The sequence below is a fragment of the Maniola hyperantus genome, chromosome 2 (genome assembly GCF_902806685.2).
Source record: "Maniola hyperantus chromosome 2, iAphHyp1.2, whole genome shotgun sequence".
Lineage (NCBI taxonomy): Eukaryota > Metazoa > Arthropoda > Insecta > Lepidoptera > Nymphalidae > Maniola > Maniola hyperantus.
Window position 1 is genome coordinate 8,050,795 of NC_048537.1, and position 24,328 is coordinate 8,075,122.

The 24,328-nt window shown below is 36.2% G+C and overlaps 2 protein-coding genes across 2 annotated transcripts; one reads left to right on the plus strand and one right to left on the minus strand.

Annotated features, from left to right (window-relative positions):
- Window positions 1–103: 103 nt before the first annotated feature.
- LOC117987594 (HEAT repeat-containing protein 3) lies at window positions 104–4,819 on the plus strand. The gene is made up of 8 exons (XM_034974631.2): window positions 104–319; window positions 921–1,172; window positions 1,599–1,701; window positions 1,913–2,431; window positions 2,743–2,980; window positions 3,498–3,765; window positions 3,914–4,213; window positions 4,627–4,819. The coding sequence occupies exons 1-8, from the start codon at window positions 185–187 to the stop codon at window positions 4,738–4,740; spliced, it is 1,929 nt and encodes a 642-aa protein (XP_034830522.1). The 5' UTR covers window positions 104–184; the 3' UTR covers window positions 4,741–4,819.
- A 658-nt stretch (window positions 4,820–5,477) lies between these two features.
- On the minus strand, window positions 5,478–23,289 carry LOC117987605 (uncharacterized). The gene is made up of 5 exons (XM_034974642.2): window positions 22,730–23,289; window positions 10,364–10,485; window positions 9,858–10,005; window positions 8,639–8,801; window positions 5,478–8,289 (listed from the first exon to the last, which is right to left on the minus strand). The coding sequence occupies exons 1-5, from the start codon at window positions 22,903–22,905 to the stop codon at window positions 7,456–7,458; spliced, it is 1,443 nt and encodes a 480-aa protein (XP_034830533.1). The 5' UTR covers window positions 22,906–23,289; the 3' UTR covers window positions 5,478–7,455.
- Window positions 23,290–24,328: the final 1,039 nt, after the last annotated feature.

Here is a 24,328-nt window from a genome sequence, read left to right on the forward strand (position 1 = left end):
ATTTTCTTAGAAGAGTTTGGGCTTTGGCAGCGTGTTTGGCAGATTTTCCAACTTTCAGCCAATGTAAGGAAATGGCAGATTTTCTATTTTCGTGATGGTCACACTGCTGACAGATGTCATACGTCAGTAGCGGCGTGCTAAGAAGTTGTGTTAGGTTACATTGTGTTGTTTATAATTTTAAAACATGGGAAAAGTTAGAAAACGAAAACCAAAACCAAACAAAATAGTCAACAATGAGGCGGCTACCAATTCTGACGAAGAAGAATTACCGCTTGACAGTAAAGAAAATGCGATTCAAACAATAATTGATCAGCTGCAGGTTAGTTTTTAATTTATAAATTAAGTCAATTTTCTTACAGAAATTAGCACAATACTGTATATTTTTAGGGTTCTGTAACCGAATGGGAACGTATTACTAAGCCTCCACTATCCCTCCGTTTGTCCGTCCGTCTATGCCGCCTGCTTCTCAACGGGTTGTATCTCATGAACCATAATAGGTAGAGTTGAAATTTTCATAGATTGTGTATTTCTATTGCCGCTGAAAAAACTAATAATAAATATTTCAATATAAATTGCATAATATTTATAAATATATATTCAAAAAATATATATTTACTAGCTGATGCCCGCGACTTCGTCCGCGTGGAATTAGGTTTTTTTAAAATCCCGTGGGAACTCTTTGATTTTCCGGGATAAAAAGCCTATGTCACTCTCCAGGTCGTTATCTATACCCATGCAAAAAATCACGTCAATCTGTTGCACCGTTGCGCCGTGATTGAAGGACAAACCAATAAACAAACACACTTTCGCATTTATAATAAGGGTACTGATGCAAATTTAAAATCTTGTTTGATGGTACGTAATCCTTCGTGTGTGTCTGACTTGCACTTGACCGGTTTTTTTCATGTTGACTGTTTCAGGCTGCAAATGTTGAAGAAAAATACTGTGGGCTCCAAACATTTGCCATGCTACTAGACAGCCAAGAAAGTTTAGAGCAAATGATCAATAGGGGACTAGTGAAGATGGTGGCGCCACTTCTGCTTGATGCAGCTTCGTCGGTCAGAAATGCAGCGGCTGGCTCACTCAGGAATCTGTCGGCTGTCGGCCATCAGATGTGTGATGTTTTGATGGAACATGATGTTATGACATCTTTGGTATTTTACTATCATCAGGTATGAATATCTTATCTATACATATAAAAATATAATATGATAGCACTTGTGACTTCGTCCACGTGGAATGATCCAGGGCAGACGGGTTGATCATCACAGTAGATGGTAGTAGTAGCACAGAGGACGCTACTGTCTGTTCTCCTTTATATTACTACTTAGTCGCCTCGTACAATATCTGCGGGAAGAGGAGGGTTAGTGACAAGTGACAACTGTATTCTGATCTGCCGTCAACACACATCACGTTTTTTTTAAAAGAATAGAAGTTGCTGACGCGTTACGTACGAATTAAGCGTAAAGTTTGTGGGTGGGATTTGAACTGGCGGCCTTTCAGTTTTCAGTCCGCTCCTTTAACTGTTGAGCTATCGAGGCTCTAAGCTCTTACATTAATATGATGTTTATTATAACTATGTCTTTGTATATTTGCAGTACACAGAGACTTGGGTACCAGACACTAGTTCCAAAAATAAAGATGACTCTGATACATTTGTTCAATGTACTAATCTTTTATTAAATTTATGTGAAAGTTCAGGTAAGAGTTCATCAAGCAATTTATAAATCAGTAATGTTTGTAGAAATTAGAAAATATATTGTACCCCCAATTTGCTACTTCAGTGTGTTTTTTTTTTCAAGAATGTAATTTTTATGAGTGATAAAATTTTACTTATTTCTTCCACATTGGAATCATTTATTCATTTAAATTCAAATATTTAAAAGTTATTATATTAAATTTTTCTTTTCAGAATTAGCTGTTAAATATTGTGGAGATTCGAAAATATTAGACATATTTCCCAGATACTTAGACATAAGCACATTTGGAGTTGACATTGTTACAGCAATAATGCAGTGTTGGTTTGTTGTTGTTGAGGACAATCCATCGGCTATAGAAAAGATTAAGAATTCGTCTGAAAGACAGCTAAAAGAATTGCTATTATTAGAAGCCAATGACCCTTCAGCTTTATTAATAAAAACCCTTGCAGGAGGTGTTATTATTAATATGTGTGGTGGAAACATATCTAGTTTACCACTGGATGTGATGAATCAAATAATTGCAGTGTTGGCAAAAACATTGTCCTTGGATCACAGATTGGCATGTAACCAACTCTCAAGTAATGTGCCTTTGAGTAACGCTGCTGGAAAAGTTATACCACCCAAGGGTAAAGAAGGTCAGGTTTTGGAGAGTCAATTAAAGTCAGTTATTCAGATCTTGGATGCACAGCAGAGCGCAATCGAAATTATTGCAAACATTTGTTCATGTGATGGTTAGTTCCCATTATTACCTATTTGTTTTGTCATTTGATTATATTTTACCACATAATACCCGTTCATCCACATGGATTTTGGTTTTTAAAAAATCTTGTGGATCCATTCCATTTTCCAGGATAAAAATAGCCTATATATCCATCTCTGGAATACAAGATATCTCTGCCTTTCGGTGAAATCGGTTAGGAAATCGTAAGCTAACAGACACTTTTGCATTCGTATTATAGCATGGATTTTTTCATGTTCCGTCCTTTTTAGCAATGTTAAAAAGAAAGAGATGCAGATACTCTAAATGCAGTCTTTTTTCTAGATTCAGATGACTCTATAGAAGGTCCTGAATCCTCAGACAGTGATGAACCATTGGATGAGGAAATCTGTAGTAACGGAGAAGGGGTATTACTGGCTGAGGACAGACTACCACCAGAACTATTAGAAGCCCTAATTTCATTGGAGATATTTGACAAAGTTTGGGCTCGCACACAGTTGCCTCCAGAAAATGTTATGCCAATATTGAAAGAGTATGAAGGTTCACAGCCAATTTATAAAAAGTAAGCAGGTGTATTACTTGACATAAATACATTTCCATTTTGCATACACACAATTGTGTACAAATTACTGGTTTCAAACTTCATTCATTTTCATGCTTCTAGGTCAATGAGAAGTACCCTATACGCCTTCTTGACAGACACGACATACAGATGGACAGACAGAGAGACTGACAACAATGTGATCCTACAAGGGTTCCTTTTGTCCTTTTGAGGTATGGAACCTTAAAAACTAAAGGCACTATGGATGAAGTCTGCAACAGCTAGTTATTCAAATTACTTCTTTGTTTACTATGTCAAATCTTCATACCAAAAGGAGATGGTGACAGAAGGGCTGGCTCATTTTTTGCGCAGCGGATCAGCCTGGCTGTCCAGCGCGGAAATGCAGCCAGTATTCTTGGCACCATTCCACGCGGTCATGATTTATATAGTAATTAGATAAGGCTAGCTTTAAGTTTTATTGTATTAAAAAAATTACACTTATAAAAAATGAGATAAAATATGTATGTAAAATTTTCAGATTGCACAATTTGCAAACAAGAGCCCTGTTATGTATTAACAATATGTTATTGAGTCTACCAATAGAAAACCTCGGTGGTGTCAATGGTGTTTATAAAATATGGGTAGATGCAGGCAAACTTGTATTTAAACAGAACTCGGAGAACTTAAACCTCTTGGAATCTGCCACCGCTGTTATGAGGGCTGCTTTGGACAAAATCAAATTAAAAGACAACGAGAAACCAACTGATTGTAATTTATTCAGTGATTTGGCCCTATCCGACATTGAGGTATGTTTGTTAAATATTTACTTCTTGATATCAAAATACTATTTTAATCAAAAACCTATTTTATTGTTAATTGCGCGTCAAGTTACGATGAACGGACAGTACCTATTTTCCACTATTTTCATTTTTGTTATCATTTTACTATTTACAGATTATGCTAACTGGAATCAGAGACTGCCAAGAGGCTGAGATAAGGTCAAACCTCATCCGTATGATTGGTATATTGGCATTACTATTAGTGAACAACCTAAATGAAACTACGTCTACCGTAATATGCACTATCACTGACTTTATACTCGAGCAAGCACACAAGGAAAATGATGTATGGGTTTTAGCAGAAGCTATTGACACATTGGTGGATTTGTATTCAGAAGATGAAACGGATTTGCTAGCAGCTAAGGTTAAACTTGTTGAAAAGTTGTCTGTTTTAGCACCTATATTTAAAAACAAGGTTAGAAGTAATGATTTTTAACTTATTTCGTGATTTAACGACATATTGTATTATTTTGCAAGCGATTTTAAACTAACTTCCTCATGAGCCAGCAACTTGAAATTTTACATATACATTGGAATTAGATGACTATGCGAGCGCTGCGATTATCATTCTCTCTCTCTCTCTATTTCTTTTTAATTTAAATGAAATGAAAAAAGATATATGTATTTTCCGTTCAGAAATACGTATTATTTTTCATCTTTAGTGGTGGTAGTATTCAGCGCCATCTATGAAAATTTTATCGAACGTTGCCTGGAAACTTCCTCATTAAACAAGACTTAAGATTCTTTTTTCCTTAAAAGTTTTTAGATGATTTGGTTAAACGACCAACATACAAATATATTGTTATTTATTTAGCGTTTTGTTTTCAGGCAAGGCAACAAAAGAAGCTTCCAAAGGAATACAAAGTTCTGGTCACTACTGCCAACTCTAATCTACCAAGGTTCATTAAATATAAAAAGGCAAGACTTTCTAAACTATGTTAAGTTGTAGTTAGAAATATTTAATCCTATGAAATCTGTCTATAATATTGTTTATTTTTTATTAAATCGCATTTTATCAACACATCGTTTCAGTGATTTTATGGCAAGGTAATTCTGTTGTACATAATCTCTAATTGAAATTGAAATGACAGGTATTGCTATCTCTTTCATAATGCTGGCTGCGGAAAAGGCTAGCACTAGATTAAGTAAGTAAAACTAGTTTAGAGGTTAAGTGCGACTGAATTAGCGACATTATGACGTGTAGACTACGGCTGTAGGCTTCGGAAAGTGTGACGATCGGAATGACCTTTGACCTCTGATTGGCTGCCACTTACTATACGCTTAAGCACACATTGTCTGCGACAAGTTGAGATGGCAATCGGGGTATAACGCGGGGGGATGCCTGGCAAACCGTCACCGTGCTCGCCCACACCCGGTTAGCGCGGAGGCTGTGCGGGTGGGCGGGGCGTTCCCTGGCTCCCCGATTTCCATATCGACCTGTCGCGTATTATACCTAAAGCCGTTGCCGGTCTAAGTCCAATTTCGAAAAAAGGTTCGCCGCCGAATCCAATTTTGAGTGAGACTGACAACGGCTGAGTTGGATAAGCAACTTTTTATCCCGAAAAAGCAGAGATCCTACTGGATTAATAAAAACCGAAATCTACGCGGGCGAAGCCACAGGTTCACATCTAGGTTATTATAATATCATAGGAATTTGGTAATAAGAATGATGAAGCAAATTAATGAAATAATAATTTAATTATAATCAACAAAGTATACAATATAATATAAATTATAAACATCCCAATCTAATAATATTCTAATTTATAAATAGGAAACTTGTACATTGCACAATATTTATTATTCAGTACTCACTACATTAGTTAGGTAAGGACACTTTGGCTAAGGCTAATATGTAAGTATGTAGTTGTGAATGTTACTTTATAGTTACGTAAATATACATATACATTTTATATTTTACTGTGATGCAACACAATCAAGGTTATCGCAGACTACCGATAAAAAAGTCGGTTAGACAAATGTCGGCGAACATAATTATAACACAGGAGTAAAATTGTTTCCGAAAATCCAAAAAAAGGCTGATAATTATATTGGTCTACAAACACTGGTGCGCTTTCAATTTGTGTAAAGGTACGCGTCCTATAAGCTGCCGAAGCATTGCATGCAATAGCGCATGTGTTTTTGCACAACCGAGGGAGAGGATCCAAGAGAATGCGTGCACCACAGTGTTTGATGCATGCGCTATTGCTAGCCAATATGAGGCATGCGCACAGGCATACGTCTGGATAGTTAGCGCAAGCCTCTAACGCAAGTTTAAAGCGCTTTAGTGTAGTTATAGTTAGATCTCATGAGTGACAGATATGCTAGTGTGCATCAATCAGTGACTTATTTAGGACGTTAACGGATACAAAGTGGTCGTCTGCGCTAGCTCTTATGACTATATTATATAAAAATTATCGTATGCTCGCGACTTCGTCCGCGTGGACTACACAAATTTCAAATCCCTATTTTACCCCCTTAGGAGTTGAATTTTAAAAATCTTTTTTTAGCGGATGTCTACGTCATAATAGCTATCTGCATGCCAAATTTCAGCCCGATCCGTCCAGTAGTTTGCGCTGTGCGTTGATAGATCAGTCAGTTAGTCTGTCAGTTTTTTTATATATATTTAGATGTAGTTCTCAATATGTCTATGATCGACGGAATGTAAACTCAGGCTCACACATGACATTAGTAAAAATTATATTGCTAATTCCAATACATATGAATACAGTAACGAATCAATCATTGTCATCGTTGCATTATATTTTTTATCATTGGCCGATTTTTTATTTTATTTCAAACAGATCTAGCAATATTATTTAGGTAGTTCGGCTAAATAATACTACGTATGAGTGCGCCAAAATACTACGTAAATATATTGAAATATTTACAGAAGTTATTAAAATTACTATGATTGTTTCGTACATATTTATGACACGGTGACTATACAAATATTATTTATTTAAACCTACATATTTTGATCCCAACGTTATTAAATAAAGTGATGCATCTATTTATCTATCACAATCAAACCGAATTATATAGCCTTAAATAGAAAATATATCTAGGTACTATGGCAAAAACGTTCCTCGAGTAAGTAGGAAAGCAGGTAACATTCAATTTTACGTATTCAAAAATCTATTTAACTAATAATTCTATTCCACCTACAGTGTGACAAGGCTCTCTTGGCACTTGAATGACATTGACAGGGGGCGCTGTTGGAGAACAAAGGCTTAGAATCATCTTAGAATATTCAAACAAGAACAAAGGTGATACTTGACGGCAACGTTAGTTCCGATCTTTGCCACCCGCCAAGATAGCCTTGTCGCACTGTAGTATCCAATTTTATTTACTATCCGTTGGAGACATCCATAATATACATAGAAATGGTCAAGAAGCACAGATTTGAATTATAATTCACAATCTAACTATGAATAAAACAAACTTTGTGCAAAATAATAAAACTTAACAAGTATCTTTCATACCAAGGTGCCGATTCAAAAATAATGGATTTTTATAGATAAATAAGCTTATTTAACTAAAATGAAATTCTGAGATCCAAATACCTACTTTAAAAACTAGTATGTGTAAGAACGTTTTAGTTTATTTAAACTTATTTATTTTATCAACATAGCTTTTGCGAATTTAACCTGGACGTCATACTGGAATATTACCGTTAGCAGGTGAATTGGATTCTCCATAGTGACTCCTTCTAGGCTTTGGTATTGGATTTGGTGAACTAGTGTCAGGTTTATCAAACTTTTGTCGTATTTCCGACACTGAAAGTCGAGTATTATCGAATGTTAAATCATCTTCTATCAAGGCCGAGTTAAGTTTGCTTATCTCTCTTTCTAATTCTCTCGTGGCTTTATCAATTTCTAAAAATTCCTTTTCCGTGCTTGAAATGGAGTTGTCGATACTCTTTTTTCTTGAATCGTCATCGTATACTTTACACACTACTCTCCGAGGCTCTTCGTTGCTGTTAATGTCAATATTTTTACCTTCATTCAAGTTTGTATGATAAGCTACGTTGCTGCCATCTAAAGTGTATGATAAACTTTTACTTCGTTTGTTTGGTGCTAATGAGTGGAAGTCTTCTAAATTGCCTCGGCGCAGTCTAATTTCGTCCTCGTTTACGCTGGAGTTTCTTCTGTACTTGCGAATGTCTACTTTGGGAAATGAGATTGGAGAGGGAACTTCAGTTCCGCAATCGGGATCGGGTTCCTTAATTTCTTCATTGACTTGTGTTTTTATAACATTTATTTCTTTGGTTTCATCACTTTCAGCATTGTTTGTTTTAGTGTTATCTTCAACAACTTCAATAGATAATTTAGAGGTATCTGAATCCACTTTTTGCTCTACGATAGGTTTTTCTTCATCCTCAACTATTTTGAGTTCCACCTTAAGATTCATCTCTTCAATATCGTCATCTATGTTAGGTTTCTTCGCATCCTCGCTTTCTGATATGCTTAGTTCCAAATTTTCAATAACCTGTGAAATAGAAAAAATAGAAATTTTATAACTGCGTCTATATTTAAAAACCTTGTTTGGATTTTTTTGGTTCTCGATTGAGCTTATTACTCAAGTATAATTTTGATAGTTTTCTTCATTTTCGATATTATAACATCAAAGCAAATAGATTTGAAATTCCTTGTTCGCATAATTGTGAATCAAGTTTTTGCTAAGTGCGCCGCAGTGGTTGTTGATGTAATGTCTACGAAAAGTATAAAACACTCTCAACAGAGATAAAGAAAGTAGCTACTCAGAGACCATTGAATATAGAATTAACGCTTAACATAATATAGATAGTTATGATGAGAGGTAAAGAACAGCTACAAACCGAATCATCATCAGCATTTAATGTCGGAGGAGGTGCTGGAGCTCGCTTTTTCTTTCGACGTGAAGCTCGTACTGGCGGTATTGGTGCTTCTTCGAAGGGATTAGAGCTTTCCACGCTCAGCCGAGATCCAGTAATGTCGCTTCGTGCCATACGTGGTGTTGTGCTGAAAATATCAATTAAAATAGGTAAATGTACAATACAATAGGTACTAGATGATAACCGCGCCGATTTTAGTTTTTTTTTAAATCTCGTGGGAACTTATTTGATTTTCCGGGGTAAAATGTAGCGTCTCTAAAATCTAGAAAGATTAGGTATTAAAACACTCGTGTGAATTGTAATACTAATAAAAAAATTCGCCTCGCGGCTCGTTTTTTAAACCTACTCTCGTGTTTTAATACCATCTATTATGCAAATGTTTCATGTTCAATAATTGTAATATATGTAGGTAGTTATTTTACGGTCGCAAACAAGGGTGTGAACAGAATATACCTAATATTCTGTTCTCGTGTCGATGCATTTGTTGTCGTCTATTGTCCATTATATTCAAGTGTGAGTTATTTATCACCAGTGACCACTGACCAGCCCTACGACAAACGTTCTTTGTTGTCTGATTTGCATGTCTCTTAAAGCTTAGATACTCGTATTGCAACCACATAGGTAGGTACGTGTTTCTATTATGTTATTGTTTCAACAATCCTCCTATAGCCATATTGTTGTGCAAGTCAATGGCTTAGTCTTATAATATGCAAAATTGATTGGGCATTAGGCTAGTCAGTATGTAGATACACTTGCAAACAATCTCACTGTATCCCAAGCACAGTTGAAACTATCTCTATGATTCCTAAGCACAGCACGCGACGCGGGTAACGGGTTAGGACAAATCAAGATTTGTATGGGGGGTCTTCCAACGGAGCGCTTTCCGGTGCGAGGTCGCCATTCTAGCACTTGAATCTCCAACGTCTGTCGGTTTTTCGAACTATGTGCTCTGTTCATTATAACTTCAGCTTCGTAATCCGTTGAGCTATGTTAGTTACTCTGGCTTTCGTACCGAACTCCGCATTTTTGATTTGATCACGTAGATAAACTATAAGCATAGCTCTCCATAGCTCGCTGAGTGAAGCTCAATATTTACTAAGGTTGAAATTGGAACAATAAATCTTCTCAAATGCAATTTTTTAGCATCGAAGCTATACAGACGTGAAAAAAGAAATAAAATTACCTAGGCGAATTGCCTTCTGGTTGCGAGGAGCGCAGACGTTCTTGGAAGCGTGAGCGTGGCAGCGGCGTGACTGACCCCCCGTACACATAGCGGTCCGCACGCTCCGGCGAGCTGACCGTGCTGCGGGCTCCGGACGCGCCAGATGAATCTGCAATTTAAAATTAACAGCTGTAAAAAATCTTTTTGCATCAGTAATTAATTTCGTACTAGATAATGGTAATGCCCGGGACTTTCGTCTGCATGGATTGTTTTGTAAAAGTCCCCCAGGGAAGGAAACAGCGTGGTCGGCTACTTAGTGATATAGATACGGGTCGGTCTAATACAGAAGTCGCGAAAACAGGGATAAGAGTGTAGTTTAAATTCGCCCCAGAAGGCGTTTTACTGTAAACCTGCCGGCCCGAACCGGCCCGGCCATTGGACCTTTGGTTGGTCCTAGCGTACTTAAATACACTTCATATTTTGATATTTTTGACTAAAAAATTAAGCGCTATTAGGTAAAATCTTACATTGCAAAGCTCTCCTGAACACGATGGGACTGTTGTCTCCGTTGACATGATTGGTGTGTTTAGAGCTATGCGACGATGTCTGCTCGCCTTTCTTCCCTTTTCTCATAAAAGACCGCAAAGACCTGAAAAAGTAAATGCATATCCAGATACAAATCCTGTTAGATAAAATACTCCTGCACCCTGCAGGAAAGATTACCTACATATCGACCTTATCGGCAGCTTCGATTTCGTAGAGCTTATTGTCTGTCGTTGAGACTGACAAATCAGTGATCAAACAGCAAGATATGAGTGATAGAGACGGCGCTCCTTCCGATGCTCTTTAAATTCGGTGTGCCTACTGTGGTATCTTTCAGTGCTCCTTACTTAGTACGGAATCTAATAGTTTTCGAAATCAAAATTCGACATGGATATGGAGGCCCTACATACACAGAATATAATGTACCTATCGTACAACTACAACTCGTACAGCTTCGTCTAACATTTTATAAACAAAAGGCGACAGGGGCTGAGGCACAACACAACCTATTTTACAGTGCTGAAATGCAACGTTTCGGCTGCAGTAGGCGTGCTGGTTAAATAAATGACAAAACTGATGCCTTCAGATCTGACCTGAAAACGTGCCTGATGCGGTCGATCGTTTTGCTGAGTCATTGCCATTTTCAGTTCAGAAAAATATGTCTCAATCTCCTCACAGTAAGCAATCACTTTAAATTGAACAATGAAGTTGTTTGTTTTAACAATGACGATCCGACTACTAAATATTTAATAGCGATAATCTACCCACAGGTATTACTTACTATATTATTCTATCGTCAATCATATTTGTTGAATTATTGCTCTGGATCTTTTAGTATATTTATCTCAAGCGGATGTGTGTAGGCGCAAGAAGTACCTACCTACTGACAAAAATAAGCAGTTTAGGGCATACGTATTCATATTATTATGCCGTTAGCCCGTCATGTTTTGAATAAACGACGACGACGACCCTTATATTTTTTTTTTGAAATGTTATTCACCTTAAAGGTTCACTGAGCGAAGCCAATAATTTATATTATCAGTATCACGAAGAGAGGGCTTTTCATGATTTGGTTACTTTCTGTTTTCCTAAAAATGTTATTTTTGCTTTTCCAATGTCTAATTTGCAGGAACATTAAATTATTCTTAAAATAACATAGGTTATTTAACACGAATTATTTATAATATTGCTTCTGCGATCGAGGTAATTTCTCTTACGTGAACCTACCTACTTACTGGGTACGTAGTAAATAAATTAGCATTTTGCGGCACGATAAAAACAAGGCATCATTTCTGCTAACTCATCGTTAGGTATAAGTAGTTAGTTTATTAACAATACATGTCATTAAAACTGAGAATAGGTAGGTTTTTCTAATCATTGAGTTACAGGAGCATTTATTGTATAAGATTATTTTACATGGGAGTCAGTGAACTCAAAAAATTAAATACTTATAAATAAATTAATACAGGTCCAGTAATTTTCTGTCCGCAATTTTCGCAAGTTGAAATTACCAACCAAGAACTATTACTAGTCATAACCGTGTTGGTATCTACATTTTATAGCGATTGGAATAGTACAAGAAACTATTAAACGACTAGCACATCCGTCCCACACGCTAAAACAGTTGATGCTGTAAACAAGTGCACGCGTATGTTTGACATTAAATCTTCTAGGTCGAGCAGATAAAACGAGATTTGACCCGGTCTTGAACCTACGTGACGGGCATGCATATTATGTGCGCGATAAATTGCAAATAAGTGCAGTAACAAAATGTTTCATATAATTTAAAAGATATGCAGGTCTTGCAAGTTTCAACAAACTGTTCACCTAAATACCTGATTGTAGATTTATATTTCTATAGACCGTAGACGACGTATCGCGAGTCCCGGAACGTATTTAGAAATGCATAGAAAACAGTAGTGTCGCGGCGACACGTTGCGTCGCTTGCTGCTAGTAAGTACCTACCTACCGTGTGCAAATAATATGCTCCCAATAATGAAGTTAAGTTTGAAGTTTAAACACAGGATCTGTCTTAAATTAAAATACATAGATAGGTAAAAATAAAGTTTCTTATCATTTATAATTCATACGCATCGAGCGAGGATGAGAGTTGAGACCTTCGGAAAATGGGTAGTGTTAATGAACGCTGCTGTAGTGTTAGTAAACAATCATGGCATCCACATGACCTACTTTGTGTATTCTTGTTAATTTTATCACAATTTTCTTAAGGATGACTCATATTATTATCTCTCTTATCAACGACTAGCTGACGCCCGCAATGTCCTCCCAGCTTTTAATTTTCCGGAATAAAGGTACTTATCCTATGTCGATCTCCAGGATGCAAACTACTTATGTACCTACCTAATACATCACGATCGGTTCAGGGGTTGAGTCATGACAGAGTTACTTTCGCATTATAATAGATATGTATGATATCATTCTTTCAGCAACACAATAATATTTGCATTGTAGGAGTTAGGACACTTGGCCGTTGGCGGTCCTCACTCCTCATTTAACTATACCTAAGTATTTTCATCTTTTTAAATCTATAAGTAGGTACCTACTGAATTCGTGTGACAAAAATTTGTAAACAGTTGTTGCACGGAGTTTGGGCGGGAACAAGTCCGTGTAGACTCTAGTTAGATTATACGCTAAACTTCCCAACAAGTTTTTATAGGTATTGAAAATGAAATTCAATGTCGAGTTTTCCATACAAATGTATCCTAATAATAATAATAAATAAATAATCGGTAGTACCGAATTCGGCTCGGAAGCTCGCAAAGGAGGTCCTGAACGATTAAGCTAAGGTTGAGTAAAAGCTGAATAAAGGGACGCCGAAGCGATTCTTCTGAAGTAGTCCATTTAAAAAACTCGACACCATTGGGCCCCCTACTATAAGTTCAAAGGGCACCAAAGTTTCAAAGGTACATTCACATTTGACATTTTAGGTACGATCAATACAGAAGTTACAAGACTGCTTTTATTGATCCAACTACATAATATTTCGTGCTCTCGTGTTACATTTTGCTGAACGCTGAACGAAATCAAACTTTCCATTGTCTGTTCACTAAGTAACTAAATATTGTTACAGTCATTAGACGTACAGCTCAACTGATCTGACGAAAATCCATTTCAGTACTTACCTATACCTACCATTTACCTACTTATTGCTTTTTTGTTATTGAAGAGCAATAGTTTTAGAACAAAAGAATATATTTAGTAAAATGTTTGGCATTTTATGTTCGATCAATACAAGAGTTACAAGACCGCTTAATTGATCGAACTAATTTCGTGCTCGGTTTTACATTTACGCTGAACGAAATTAAACTTTCTATTCTGTCTGTTGACTAAATACTAAATAGGTATTGTTACAGCCATTACAGCTCGACTGATGCGATGAAAATCGATTTCAGCGTTGCTTTTCTAGTTACTGTGGAGCACTGTTATAGAGTATTAGGCATTAGTTTTAGTTATCAGACACCATTCAGACACAACAAAAGAACCAAACTAATAAAGTAGGTAGTTAGGCACCTACCAGTTGATTTACTTTCTCTTTTTATTTTATCGAAAAGGTCGTCTTACATTTTTATCAAGGTAGGTAAATTAAATGTACCTACCTACAATCAACTTTTTTTGTTCAAGCCTCAGATTGTCAAAACTCAAATGTTCGTATGATTTTATAAAAAAGTGAGATATGAGTAGGTACCTACTTGCTGGTTAAAGCCTTTCGTTAGAAATCAGTTACAATTACTATTTGTACCTAACAGAGAAAAAAAAGTTGATTGAAAGAACACTTGAGCAAGAATAGAATCTGTGTAGAAATGCGCTTGATTTATACATCGTTTGACATACTGAGCTGATAGGTAGGTGATTAAGTGAGTAGATACGTGATTGCAAAAGATAAGCATTGTTCGTTACGTTAGCGCCAGTCGCCATTACTACCACAGAATATACACAACATTTACGATTTTATAAATATAAGTCTGTAATAGGTATGTTTGTACATCTTTTATTATGAACCGTCAGTCAGCAATGTATACCTTCATAATGAAATATGTAATAAGGGGAAAGCTTTGTTTGTTAATTTGTACTTAATCGATAAATTACTCTGAAACTACTACTACTACTGAATAATTATTTTACCATTAGAAAGCTACTTTATCCATAAATATAAATAAATACCTATATAAATATAAATAAATAGTAAGTATACATTACAATTATCTACCTATCTTCTATAATATAAAAATGAATCACTAAATGTGGTGCTCATCGCAAATCTCGAGAACAGCTGAACCGATTTCGCTAATTCTTTTTTATAATATTCCTTGAAGTACGAGGATGGTTCTTACGAGAGAATAATTTAAAAAATTTGAATCGACTGTTAGGCGGAACGAAGTTCGCCAGGGCAGCTAGTTTGGTATAATTACTTATTTAACAGAAAATGAAATAAAAAAAATAATGGTCTCTAATTGAAATCGTAATAAATAAAGACGATCTTGTTATTTAACAGCTTGCAAGCTCATTAAAAACCGATTACTCGGTAGTGGTTAGGTACCTTCTTCCCAAATTAATATATTTTTTATAATAAAATTCACGCAGACGCAGACAAAATAGTCGCAAGATACCTTATACACATATATAGTACGCGACAGGTCGAGCTGACAATCGGGATATGAGGCGGGTAGACGCCCCGCACGTCACCCGCGCTCGCCCGCACCGGGTTAGCGTGGGGGCTGTGCTGGTGTGCGGGGCGACCCCTCCTCGATTGCCATCTCGACCTGTCGCGGACTATACTTACTTTCCTAGGTAGGTAGGAGGTACCTATACCTACTGTTAGTTGTGTAGTTGATGGGATATTAGTATACCTATAATATACAAAGAATAATACATAATATATCCACTTAAGTTTACAAAAAATTGTATAATTTCATTATTATTTATTACCTACCCGAACTACGGCAAAGCCGAAAGGAAACAGATTTTAACGTAATTATATTAATGACGTATGTTTGTATGTTCCACAGTCCACTCTTTGCACTCAATAGTAGGTACTTACATACATATGGAAATTATCAGATATATGGTATCGTTGATACAATATTAGGTTTCGGTAGTTTGTTTTAATTAAAAATAATAAAAGGTAAAAAGACACCACTCTCGTAGGAAGTATGCACATTACAAGGTTGGCGAGAAACGAGAAATTAAATGGGAGATTTTCCTGTGGTTTGATCTACCTACCTAAAGTCATACAAGATAAAGTTTAAGTGTAGAGCGTAGCGAAACCAATAATAATAATTAATCTATGGTTGAAGTCTTAATAAACGCTGAATAAAAATTGGGTTGCTGTCGCTTTGTATATTTTAATAGTATAGGTACTATATTTATTTTTAGAGTTCCTGTGAGAAATCAAAGAGTTCCCACAGGATTTTAAAAACCATTTGGGCGAAGTCGCGGGCATCAGTTATTATAAAAATGTTACCCACTCTAGTCACCTCATCCATATAACGTTGTATTAGATCTACTACTTAGGTACCAAGGAATATTTTCTACCACAGAAATATCAAGGCACACTACTTATTGATACAACTAGTACAACTATTTCGCTCCGACAGGAGAGAAAAACTCAAGTTCTACAACAAACTACAAAAATCTCCATGGAAACCCGTAACGCCTGCTTGTGATTCATACTACTCATAATTATTTTGGAACACGTCTGAATGCGTCTATACTGTACTTATTAAGTACATATTGTAGGTTAAGTATATGGAAGCAATTAAATAAACAGAGGTGATCCTGTATTGAAATAGCTGGATCGCTGCCAAGAAATGTCCAGATTTCCTTCTTAAACAATTTAGTTTTATTTTGTTGCCTAAATGTAGAAGTGAGTAATTTGATTATTTATGATATTTTGGTAGTGTTTGGTAGATATCTTTTAATGTAGCAGTTGGAACTTGGAATTAGTCTAATATATATAAAAGGAAAAGTTGAGTGACCGATCTATCAACACATAGCTCAAACTACTGGACCGATCGGGCCGAAATTTGGCATGCAGCTATGCTATTATGACGTAGACATCCGCTAGGAAAGGATTTTGTGGTAAAACAGGGGTTTGAAATTTGAGTAGTCCACGCGGTCGAAGTCGCGTGCATAAGCTATTGATAATATAGTGCATGAAGGCAGGCAGATTTTCAGGGATGAGTCGTTTGAAGATTAACATCCTAATGGTCCATGACTCTAAGGTAAGCAAAGCGCAGGGGGACACGAAAAAACTTAAATTTTAACTTCTGTTTTTCATAATTTAAATAAATATTAGTGTAAATATTATATAAATAATTGAATTAAAACTATTGGTCTACAAAAAAGTTAATATTCAACAAATCTCCACTTTTAATGGTCCAATAAAAAACGAACTGTCAAAATCGGTTCAGATGGATTTATCCTGAGGAGTTATCATTAAAAATTGATGTCATACCAATCCCAAAGGAACCCTATGAAAGAATAAGACCCCGCACTATGTGGACGGACGACATCAGACGAGTCGCAGGGAGCCGCTGGATTCAGGCAGCGTAAGACCGTGGTGTGTGGAAGTACCTACAAGAGACCTATGTCCAGCTGTGGACGTCTATCCACTGATGATGATGATGATAATAAGCAGCTTCGTAATGTAGATTCATATTTACTTACTTTTCAGAAAGTACGGCATATTTTCTTTCTGTGACAATTATTATCTAGAACACAGACGTCGCACAAGTGTCCTGAATTTTATGTGGGTTAAGATATAATGCGTTCTATTTACCTACCTAGAATATTATGCATTAGATTAGCTGATAGTTGTTTCTTTAGCGGCGTTAATAGCGATTATAAAACATTTAAGTACTTTACTATTTTTTTAAAAATTTCAATATTTTTTAATTTAATTTCAAAATTAAACATAGATAGGTACTTATTTTGCGTTTTATGTTTGATTCACCTTCGTGGTCCTATCTATCTTAGTGCTCAGTGTATAATATATGTATCATACCAAAGTGCAAACAACAAAATGGAAAGTTGAAAAATACTTGTCTCTATTGAAACACTTAGCAGTTATTTATACTATGCCGCTGTAAATGTAATGCAATTCAAAAAGTGATTGCGGTTTTTTATTTCTTCGTACAGACTAAACGAATATTGTGGCTAATTCCGTTGTATACAATCTCTAAACTAAACTAAAATGTCACGTCTAAATCTATTCCTATCCCTTTCATAATGTTGCTTGCGGAAAAGGATAGCACTAGATTTAGACCTGTTAATTTAGTTTGGTTTAGAAATTGTGTACAAGAGAATCGGCCCCAATGTTTATCTTGAAACGTTTTGTTAACAATTAGTTAGGTTAGATATTTATTTTACTAATAACCCGCATCTTTTCATAATTAATACGTCTATCACACACTTATTATAGTGTCATATAAATATATTTTTTATTATTGACCATTGCTACATGGACCTACCAAAAGCATTCGTTCAAGTCAGTCAAGCACGGGAATAAGGACTCCTGACGATAACGTCTTTGAAGCGCTTTTTGAAACGTTTATTTTGTTAAACTTTGCTAAAGGGTCCCTCTTGGATCCACTTTTTCAAATTAATCAATTTTAAATAGCCCTATAATAGGTATGTACCTAGTTTCATTTGAAACGTAACGTAACGAAACATCGCAATTTATTTAAGTTTATAGGTACCTAGGTATTTTCTTTATTTACGAATATGTGGATAACTTTAACTATCTTTAAGCTTTTTAAATATAAAAGCAAAATCCAATGAACCATTGATTTGTTAAGATTTTAAACCCATATCATACCTACCCGTTTTAAATCAGACTTGAACATCACCTTTATTTATAAGAAGAATAGATACTAGATAAGATTCCATATACATGTATAAATCCACTAGCGGATACCCAGCGTGTGCTACTACGTTAAAAAAAGAATGTGCCTAATTAATTGTTGTAGTGGCCTAAGCCATTTTTGCATTATTGCCTTTCTATTTATTATTTAATTATATTAGGATTTCGCGGGCAGCAGTTTCCGTAGAATAGGTATGTATTTTACTTTCATTAAAAAAATTAAACGTTTTGAATACGATGAAACATCTTGGTATGTTTATAACGCTGAGCAAATAATTGATTGTTGATCCTTGTAGGTATGTTTACCAAGTTCTTTATAGTGATTAGTGACATCACTTGCTATTAATAAACGAGTTTATGCTGAAATGTGACACAACACCACACTTCTGTGCATTTTGATTATTTGATAGAATAAAATTAGCATCTCATTTCATGTCTTTATGTTATGGATACCTACTGTAAGGATAGGCACATAATACCTATTCGATTGTCTCGACATTGGAGTAGACCCTAAAAAATTACGTAGTTTCGTCGTTGTACTAATTCGTTATAAAATAGAAGACTTGCTGTTTAGGAACGCACTTCAATCATGCCTTACCTATAGGTACTTGATTGAAGAAACATTTAAAAGCAACGACGAAATTTTAGGCTACTCTACTTTAATGTCAAGGCAGTCTTATGCAATTGACAATAATAAAATTCTCAAGTATCATCTGGTGACAGAATGGGCTAGCTCATTTTTTACGCAAAGGCAGCCTGGCTGTCCAACGCGGAAATGCAGCCAGTATTCTTGGCACCATTCCACGCGGGCATGATTTGTACAGTAATTAGATAATCTATAAGATTTATTATAATATTTAAAAAAGTATTGACTATTTTATTAACCTTCCATAGTTTTAGAAGGAAACATTGTTTAGACGGGTTTTTTTACAATAGTGAGTAGGAACTTATTACGAAATGCACTGGCCTTAATGTTAAAATTGCGCTCTTCCAGGGAACCTGGTGGACATAAAACGAGTGTGGAAATACGTAGGGTATTTAGAGCGGAAAGAAAACAGAGGAAGACTCCATTTACATTCACTACTGAAATAAAACAAACTGAATGTGTTGTTTTAGAATAATGATTTGTGCGTAGACCGTACCTACACATAAGTAGTTTGCGAAACTGCTCTTAGTCAAAATTATCTTGGTTTCATCATCATCATTGTGTTCCCGCCTGAACCGCTTCTTTTAATTTTGGGTACCTAAGCTCTGACATCCCGTTATATCGTCCAATCAGTTGCGTTTTTACCACTATTAACGTTTTATGTATCCCTTGAGATCTCGGTCCCTTTAAACATTGAGAATTTTCGTGTCGTTCGAGCGCCTATCATGGTCCCTCTCGCAGACTCTCTTCGTGTGGTACAAAACGCTTGGAGTTTCTTACCTAAAATCTTTCCTTCTAACACAAACTAAAATTAAAGCTCTTCTTTGCAAATGACTAAAAAAAGCGAGTTTTCTCCACTTACCTAATGGTGGGCAAAGATCGCTCTTTTTATTTTACCTTTAACTACCCAACGGAAAATTCATGGCTTCATAGATATCTTAGTTCTTAAGCCAGTTAATAGCAGTTATGGTTCATAATTATTTTATAGTTTACGATATGGTGACCGCGACTTAGTATGCGTGTACCTATTTAAGTTTTTGAAAATCCCGTGGGAACTGTTAAAAAGTAGCCAATATCCCAGTCCGGGATTACAGGCTATATATAGGCAGGCCGAGATGGCAATCGGGGTACGAGGCGGGGAGACGCACACCCGCACGTCACCGCGCTATCTCGTATTGGGTTAGCGCGAGGGCTGTGCGGTTGTGCGCGGCGTACCCAACTACCCACCCCGATTGTCATCTCAACCTGTCGCTAACTAGGTATATCTCTGTACTAATTTTTATCAAAAACTAGATGATGCCCGCGACTTCGTCCGCGTGGATTTAGGTTTTTTAAAATCCCGTGGGGACTCTGATTTTTCGGGATACAGCTATCGCTGTACCTACCAAATTTCGTCAAAATCGGTTGAACGGATGGGCCGTGAAAGGCTAGCAGTCAGACAGACAGACAGACGGACAGACAGAAAAACAGACACACTTTCGCATTTATAATATTAGTATGGATAATACCTGTGGCCCTACCGCGGTTGTTTGACAGCTACAATGTCACGATCGCAATCATCTCTGATTGGTTAATGCTCGCTCAGTGCTCACTATTCGCTACAATGCATTGTTGCAACAAGAATCGCACAAATTCAGCCAATCAGAACAATTGAGATTGTAATAATGATTGATGCAGGTTTTAGACAATCGCCCTACTGTTCCGATAAAAGGACGGTAGCTTTTCACAGCCCGATATACTCGTGGGTACAATCTGAACTTACATACAGTTTTGAATTACCTATCCTATAGTACCTATGTATGAATGCAAGAGTATGCTGTATGTCTGTACTGACAGACATACTCTTGCATTTATATTATTAGTGTGGGTTGTATGGATAATAATTATCACTTACACTACAGATCCTCCACGCTACCATTTAGCTAGTTAGAACATAGATTCCATATTTTGTTAATGTTATATCATTTATTAGCTCTTCTTATGCAATAACAAAAAGCCGCGGAAATTGGAAAACTTACGTCTTCAGTTTCGATTTTCTCAGATGAATTCGTACGTAGATCGGATTTATATAAAAGTAAAAACCAATTTTTTTTATAATATGGTAGGCAGGTACTTACTTTACCTACTTAATGTTTTCATTTATTAAACTCAAAGAACTTAGGTAAGTAGGTACCTCTACCTAATTATATTTTAAAAATAAAATTACGTAATGAATGTATTTCAATAATTTTTCAAGTAAATAGTCACAGCTAACCTGTTATTATAAAAAATCATATTCTATTTTGTTCACCGATACGATACGGTGCGATAAAAAATTTAGGTAAGTAAGTAGGTCTCTACTTATACTTAGGTACCTACCTAACCTACGTAGGTTAGGTATTATTAAACTCATTAAAAACATATATGTATTTAAGATGCAAATATAAAACATTAATACATATAATGTACCTATAGCCGGGTTCATTTTAATTTAAGAACCTCCCGGTTTTTGTACCCATGTATTGTTATAAAAAAAATAACAAAGAAAAAGTCGACAATAAATTGCAATTTGGTACAGTGCTAATACCTACCTACCTACTGCGTGTCTGTGGTCATGTGGTTACAATTTCTTCCGGGTTTGTGCTGTTGAGCTCCTTGAAGTTGTGGGTTCACTTACGCTGGCCATACACGATCAAGTTTGCAGCGGATTTGGACGCGGCGTCCAGTCAACTTGTGGCGGTCGCCATAATTGCAAGCAGATGGCGCTCCTCACTCGTAGGAAGAAAATATGTAGATCCGCAATCATACATCAATTGGATACGAACCCAAGCCTTGACTACTCACTAGATGGCAGCACGGGTAGCATCTTCGAGAGTGAAAGGAGAACACGCAAATCTGAATCGCACTACCGGAGTTTTCTGCAATCTGCACTATATATAGAAGTTTCAAGACACAATCGTCGGCCCGGCTGGCGCTACTGAGCAAAACCAACCGTTCGGTGGAGCTCTCCCTTTGGTAGGGTCGAGTCTACACACTGCTCCCGTACAAGCTCATAGCCATACACCGTCAAATTTAGTGGACGCCGCTTCAAGTCCGCTGCAAACTTGATGGTAAACTTGATCGTGTATGGCCAGCTTTAAAGTTAGGTATAGGTACATAATAACAACAAATGCTCCTGACTTCGTTCCCATAGTTTAGTTTTAGATTACGAGCCTGCATCAAGATTTTTGATTTTTACGATCAAAAACATCCAAATTACTGAAACTAACTACGACTACGAATAATACCTATGTGATTAGATTAAACATACATATACCTACTTACCAACTTTATTTTTTATAATTCTGACAAACTTATGTATGTACCAACTACGCTACCTACTCCATTTATGACTCAGATTTACTCAAATGAATTAAAATATGTAGGTACATACCTACCTACTTGAAATAATGAAATGCATCGCCGATCGATCTTCAGTTTAATAAATGTAGGAAATTGATAACTAAGTACATTAGGTAGGTATATTGCAAAAAAGTAAAAGTAGAGTCTAAACTACTTTTGCAAAGTCTTAGTAGTCTCTTCTAGTCTAGAGTAGTAAGTAGTAAAGTAGAGTAGAGTAGAAACAAAAGTATGAGGATAAAAAATTATCCACATACTTTTTGTTATATTGTAAGTTTGGTACAATACCAACCTACTCATTTTCATAAAATAAGTATTTACTCATATTAAAAATATAGGTAGGTAGGTAGGTATCAGATACCTAACTAGAGTAAAAAATCTGTTGACTGGTGTAAATTTATAAATTCTTATCTAAGGTTCCTACGTATTTTAAAATCAACTTACCATGAGTTTCTAAGGTCCTTGATTCCAGAAAACGTAATGCTATTCGATCTGCTCAGCTTCCGACCAATTGTCCAAAACCTGATCTTGTTGTGATTGTCCTCTTCCCGGAACGGATTCAGGTGCTCCGGGTAGTCGTGAATGGATACCGTCTTTCGAGGCCCAGCCATTGTCGTCATAATTGCACAAGTTTAGACACTAAACGCCTTTTCGAGTTTTACATAATAGGGAGGTACACGGCAAAAACTGGCGTCGACCACTCGATTTTTATCTGTTATCACTCTCTTATCACAGGTTGATAGCGCGTTGTGGCTTATCGCGGAGATAATTGCGCAGGGTTTGTTTTCGCGGCATATAAACAAGAACGCAAAGGTGCGTCGGGGCGCTCGACGTCGTGGCCGAAGGCAGACTAGTCTCTACCGACGCAGCAAACTCGCTGATGCGCCTATCACAGTTACGTTAGAACTAAGGAATGATTCACGGTAGCGGCAACAATGACGATCTTGATCCAATCTCTTTACGGTACCTATTATAAGATCTATAGAAGGAAGGAACTATAAGAAGGTAGTTCTATGATGATGCTTCATAATCTCTTTCGCATAGGTGCAAGGAATCTGAAGTTCTTATACTACTATTATTAGTATAGTATTATTATACTACTGACCAATAATGATGTGAATTGAGCCTTAAACAACAAATGCATTTGTATACTAAACTTATGTGCACAGTTAATGCACTTTGCGTGCAGTGTATTAAACGATTTTTCAAAGAATACCAAATGAAAATGCAAGACTCAAGACCGTTGCACATCAGTCACTTTAATTACGTCTACGCTAATTAGTGATGACGAATTAAACTGCGCATAAACTTGTTCATCTTCTGTTTTGCTTCATATTATTAAGGTATGTTGATCGCTGAGAAGATACCGCTGATGACGTGATTGATGGAAATTATTTTTAAAAGAAAAAAAACTTCCGTCACCTTTTTCAAAAACGCAGCTCTACGATTCTCGTATTTTGAATACCTGACCTATTGTCCAAGATCATTGATCATCCAGGAAATTAGCTTTCAGTAGGTACCTATAAGAAGATACCTATTCGGTTTATCTGGTGGTAGTAGCTAGTTAGACGTCCCATATTTCCAGGGACATCGACAACACAGGGATCGCGCCGCGCCGGTACAGAACTAGTTCGATTACATTAGGTATAACGAAATCCCACAACAATTATTGCAACTGCACGTCATATCGGTTATCTTTAATAGGTAGGTAGGTACTTATCTTTACTTTCAAGTTGAAACTATATAGATATCTACGTACTGTAGATGAAGCAGTTGAAACTTTCAATTGCTTCGTTGAAAGAATTTTTTCGCAGAGTATTAAAATGGACTAATGTAAGTTTATAAGTACCTATACGCAACAAAATAATGTACCTCGGATTATATGAAAATTTAAAAAGTGAATCACTATAACTAAGTACGTTGAATTTTTTACATAATAAGAAAATATCTGGATAAAAGAATTAAATCACGTTTTCTTACCAAATCATATAGGGGTATTATTTATATATTTGTAAAATAGAAGTAATTAAACTATTAATAAAA

Coding starts and splice junctions, on each gene's coding strand:
- LOC117987594 (XM_034974631.2), top strand. CDS start 185: ATGGGAAAAGTTAGAAAACGAAAACCAAAACCAAACAAAATAGTCAAC. Junction 320..920: donor CAATAATTGATCAGCTGCAG/GTTAGTTTTTAA, acceptor TGACTGTTTCAG/GCTGCAAATGTTGAAGAAAA. Junction 4,214..4,626: donor CACCTATATTTAAAAACAAG/GTTAGAAGTAAT, acceptor TTTTGTTTTCAG/GCAAGGCAACAAAAGAAGCT.
- LOC117987605 (XM_034974642.2), bottom strand. CDS start 22,905: ATGACGACAATGGCTGGGCCTCGAAAGACGGTATCCATTCACGACTAC. Junction 10,486..22,729: donor AAGGACCTTAGAAACTCATG/GTAAGTTGATTT, acceptor TTACTTTTTCAG/GTCTTTGCGGTCTTTTATGA. Junction 8,290..8,638: donor TAAATGCTGATGATGATTCG/GTTTGTAGCTGT, acceptor TCTATTTCACAG/GTTATTGAAAATTTGGAACT.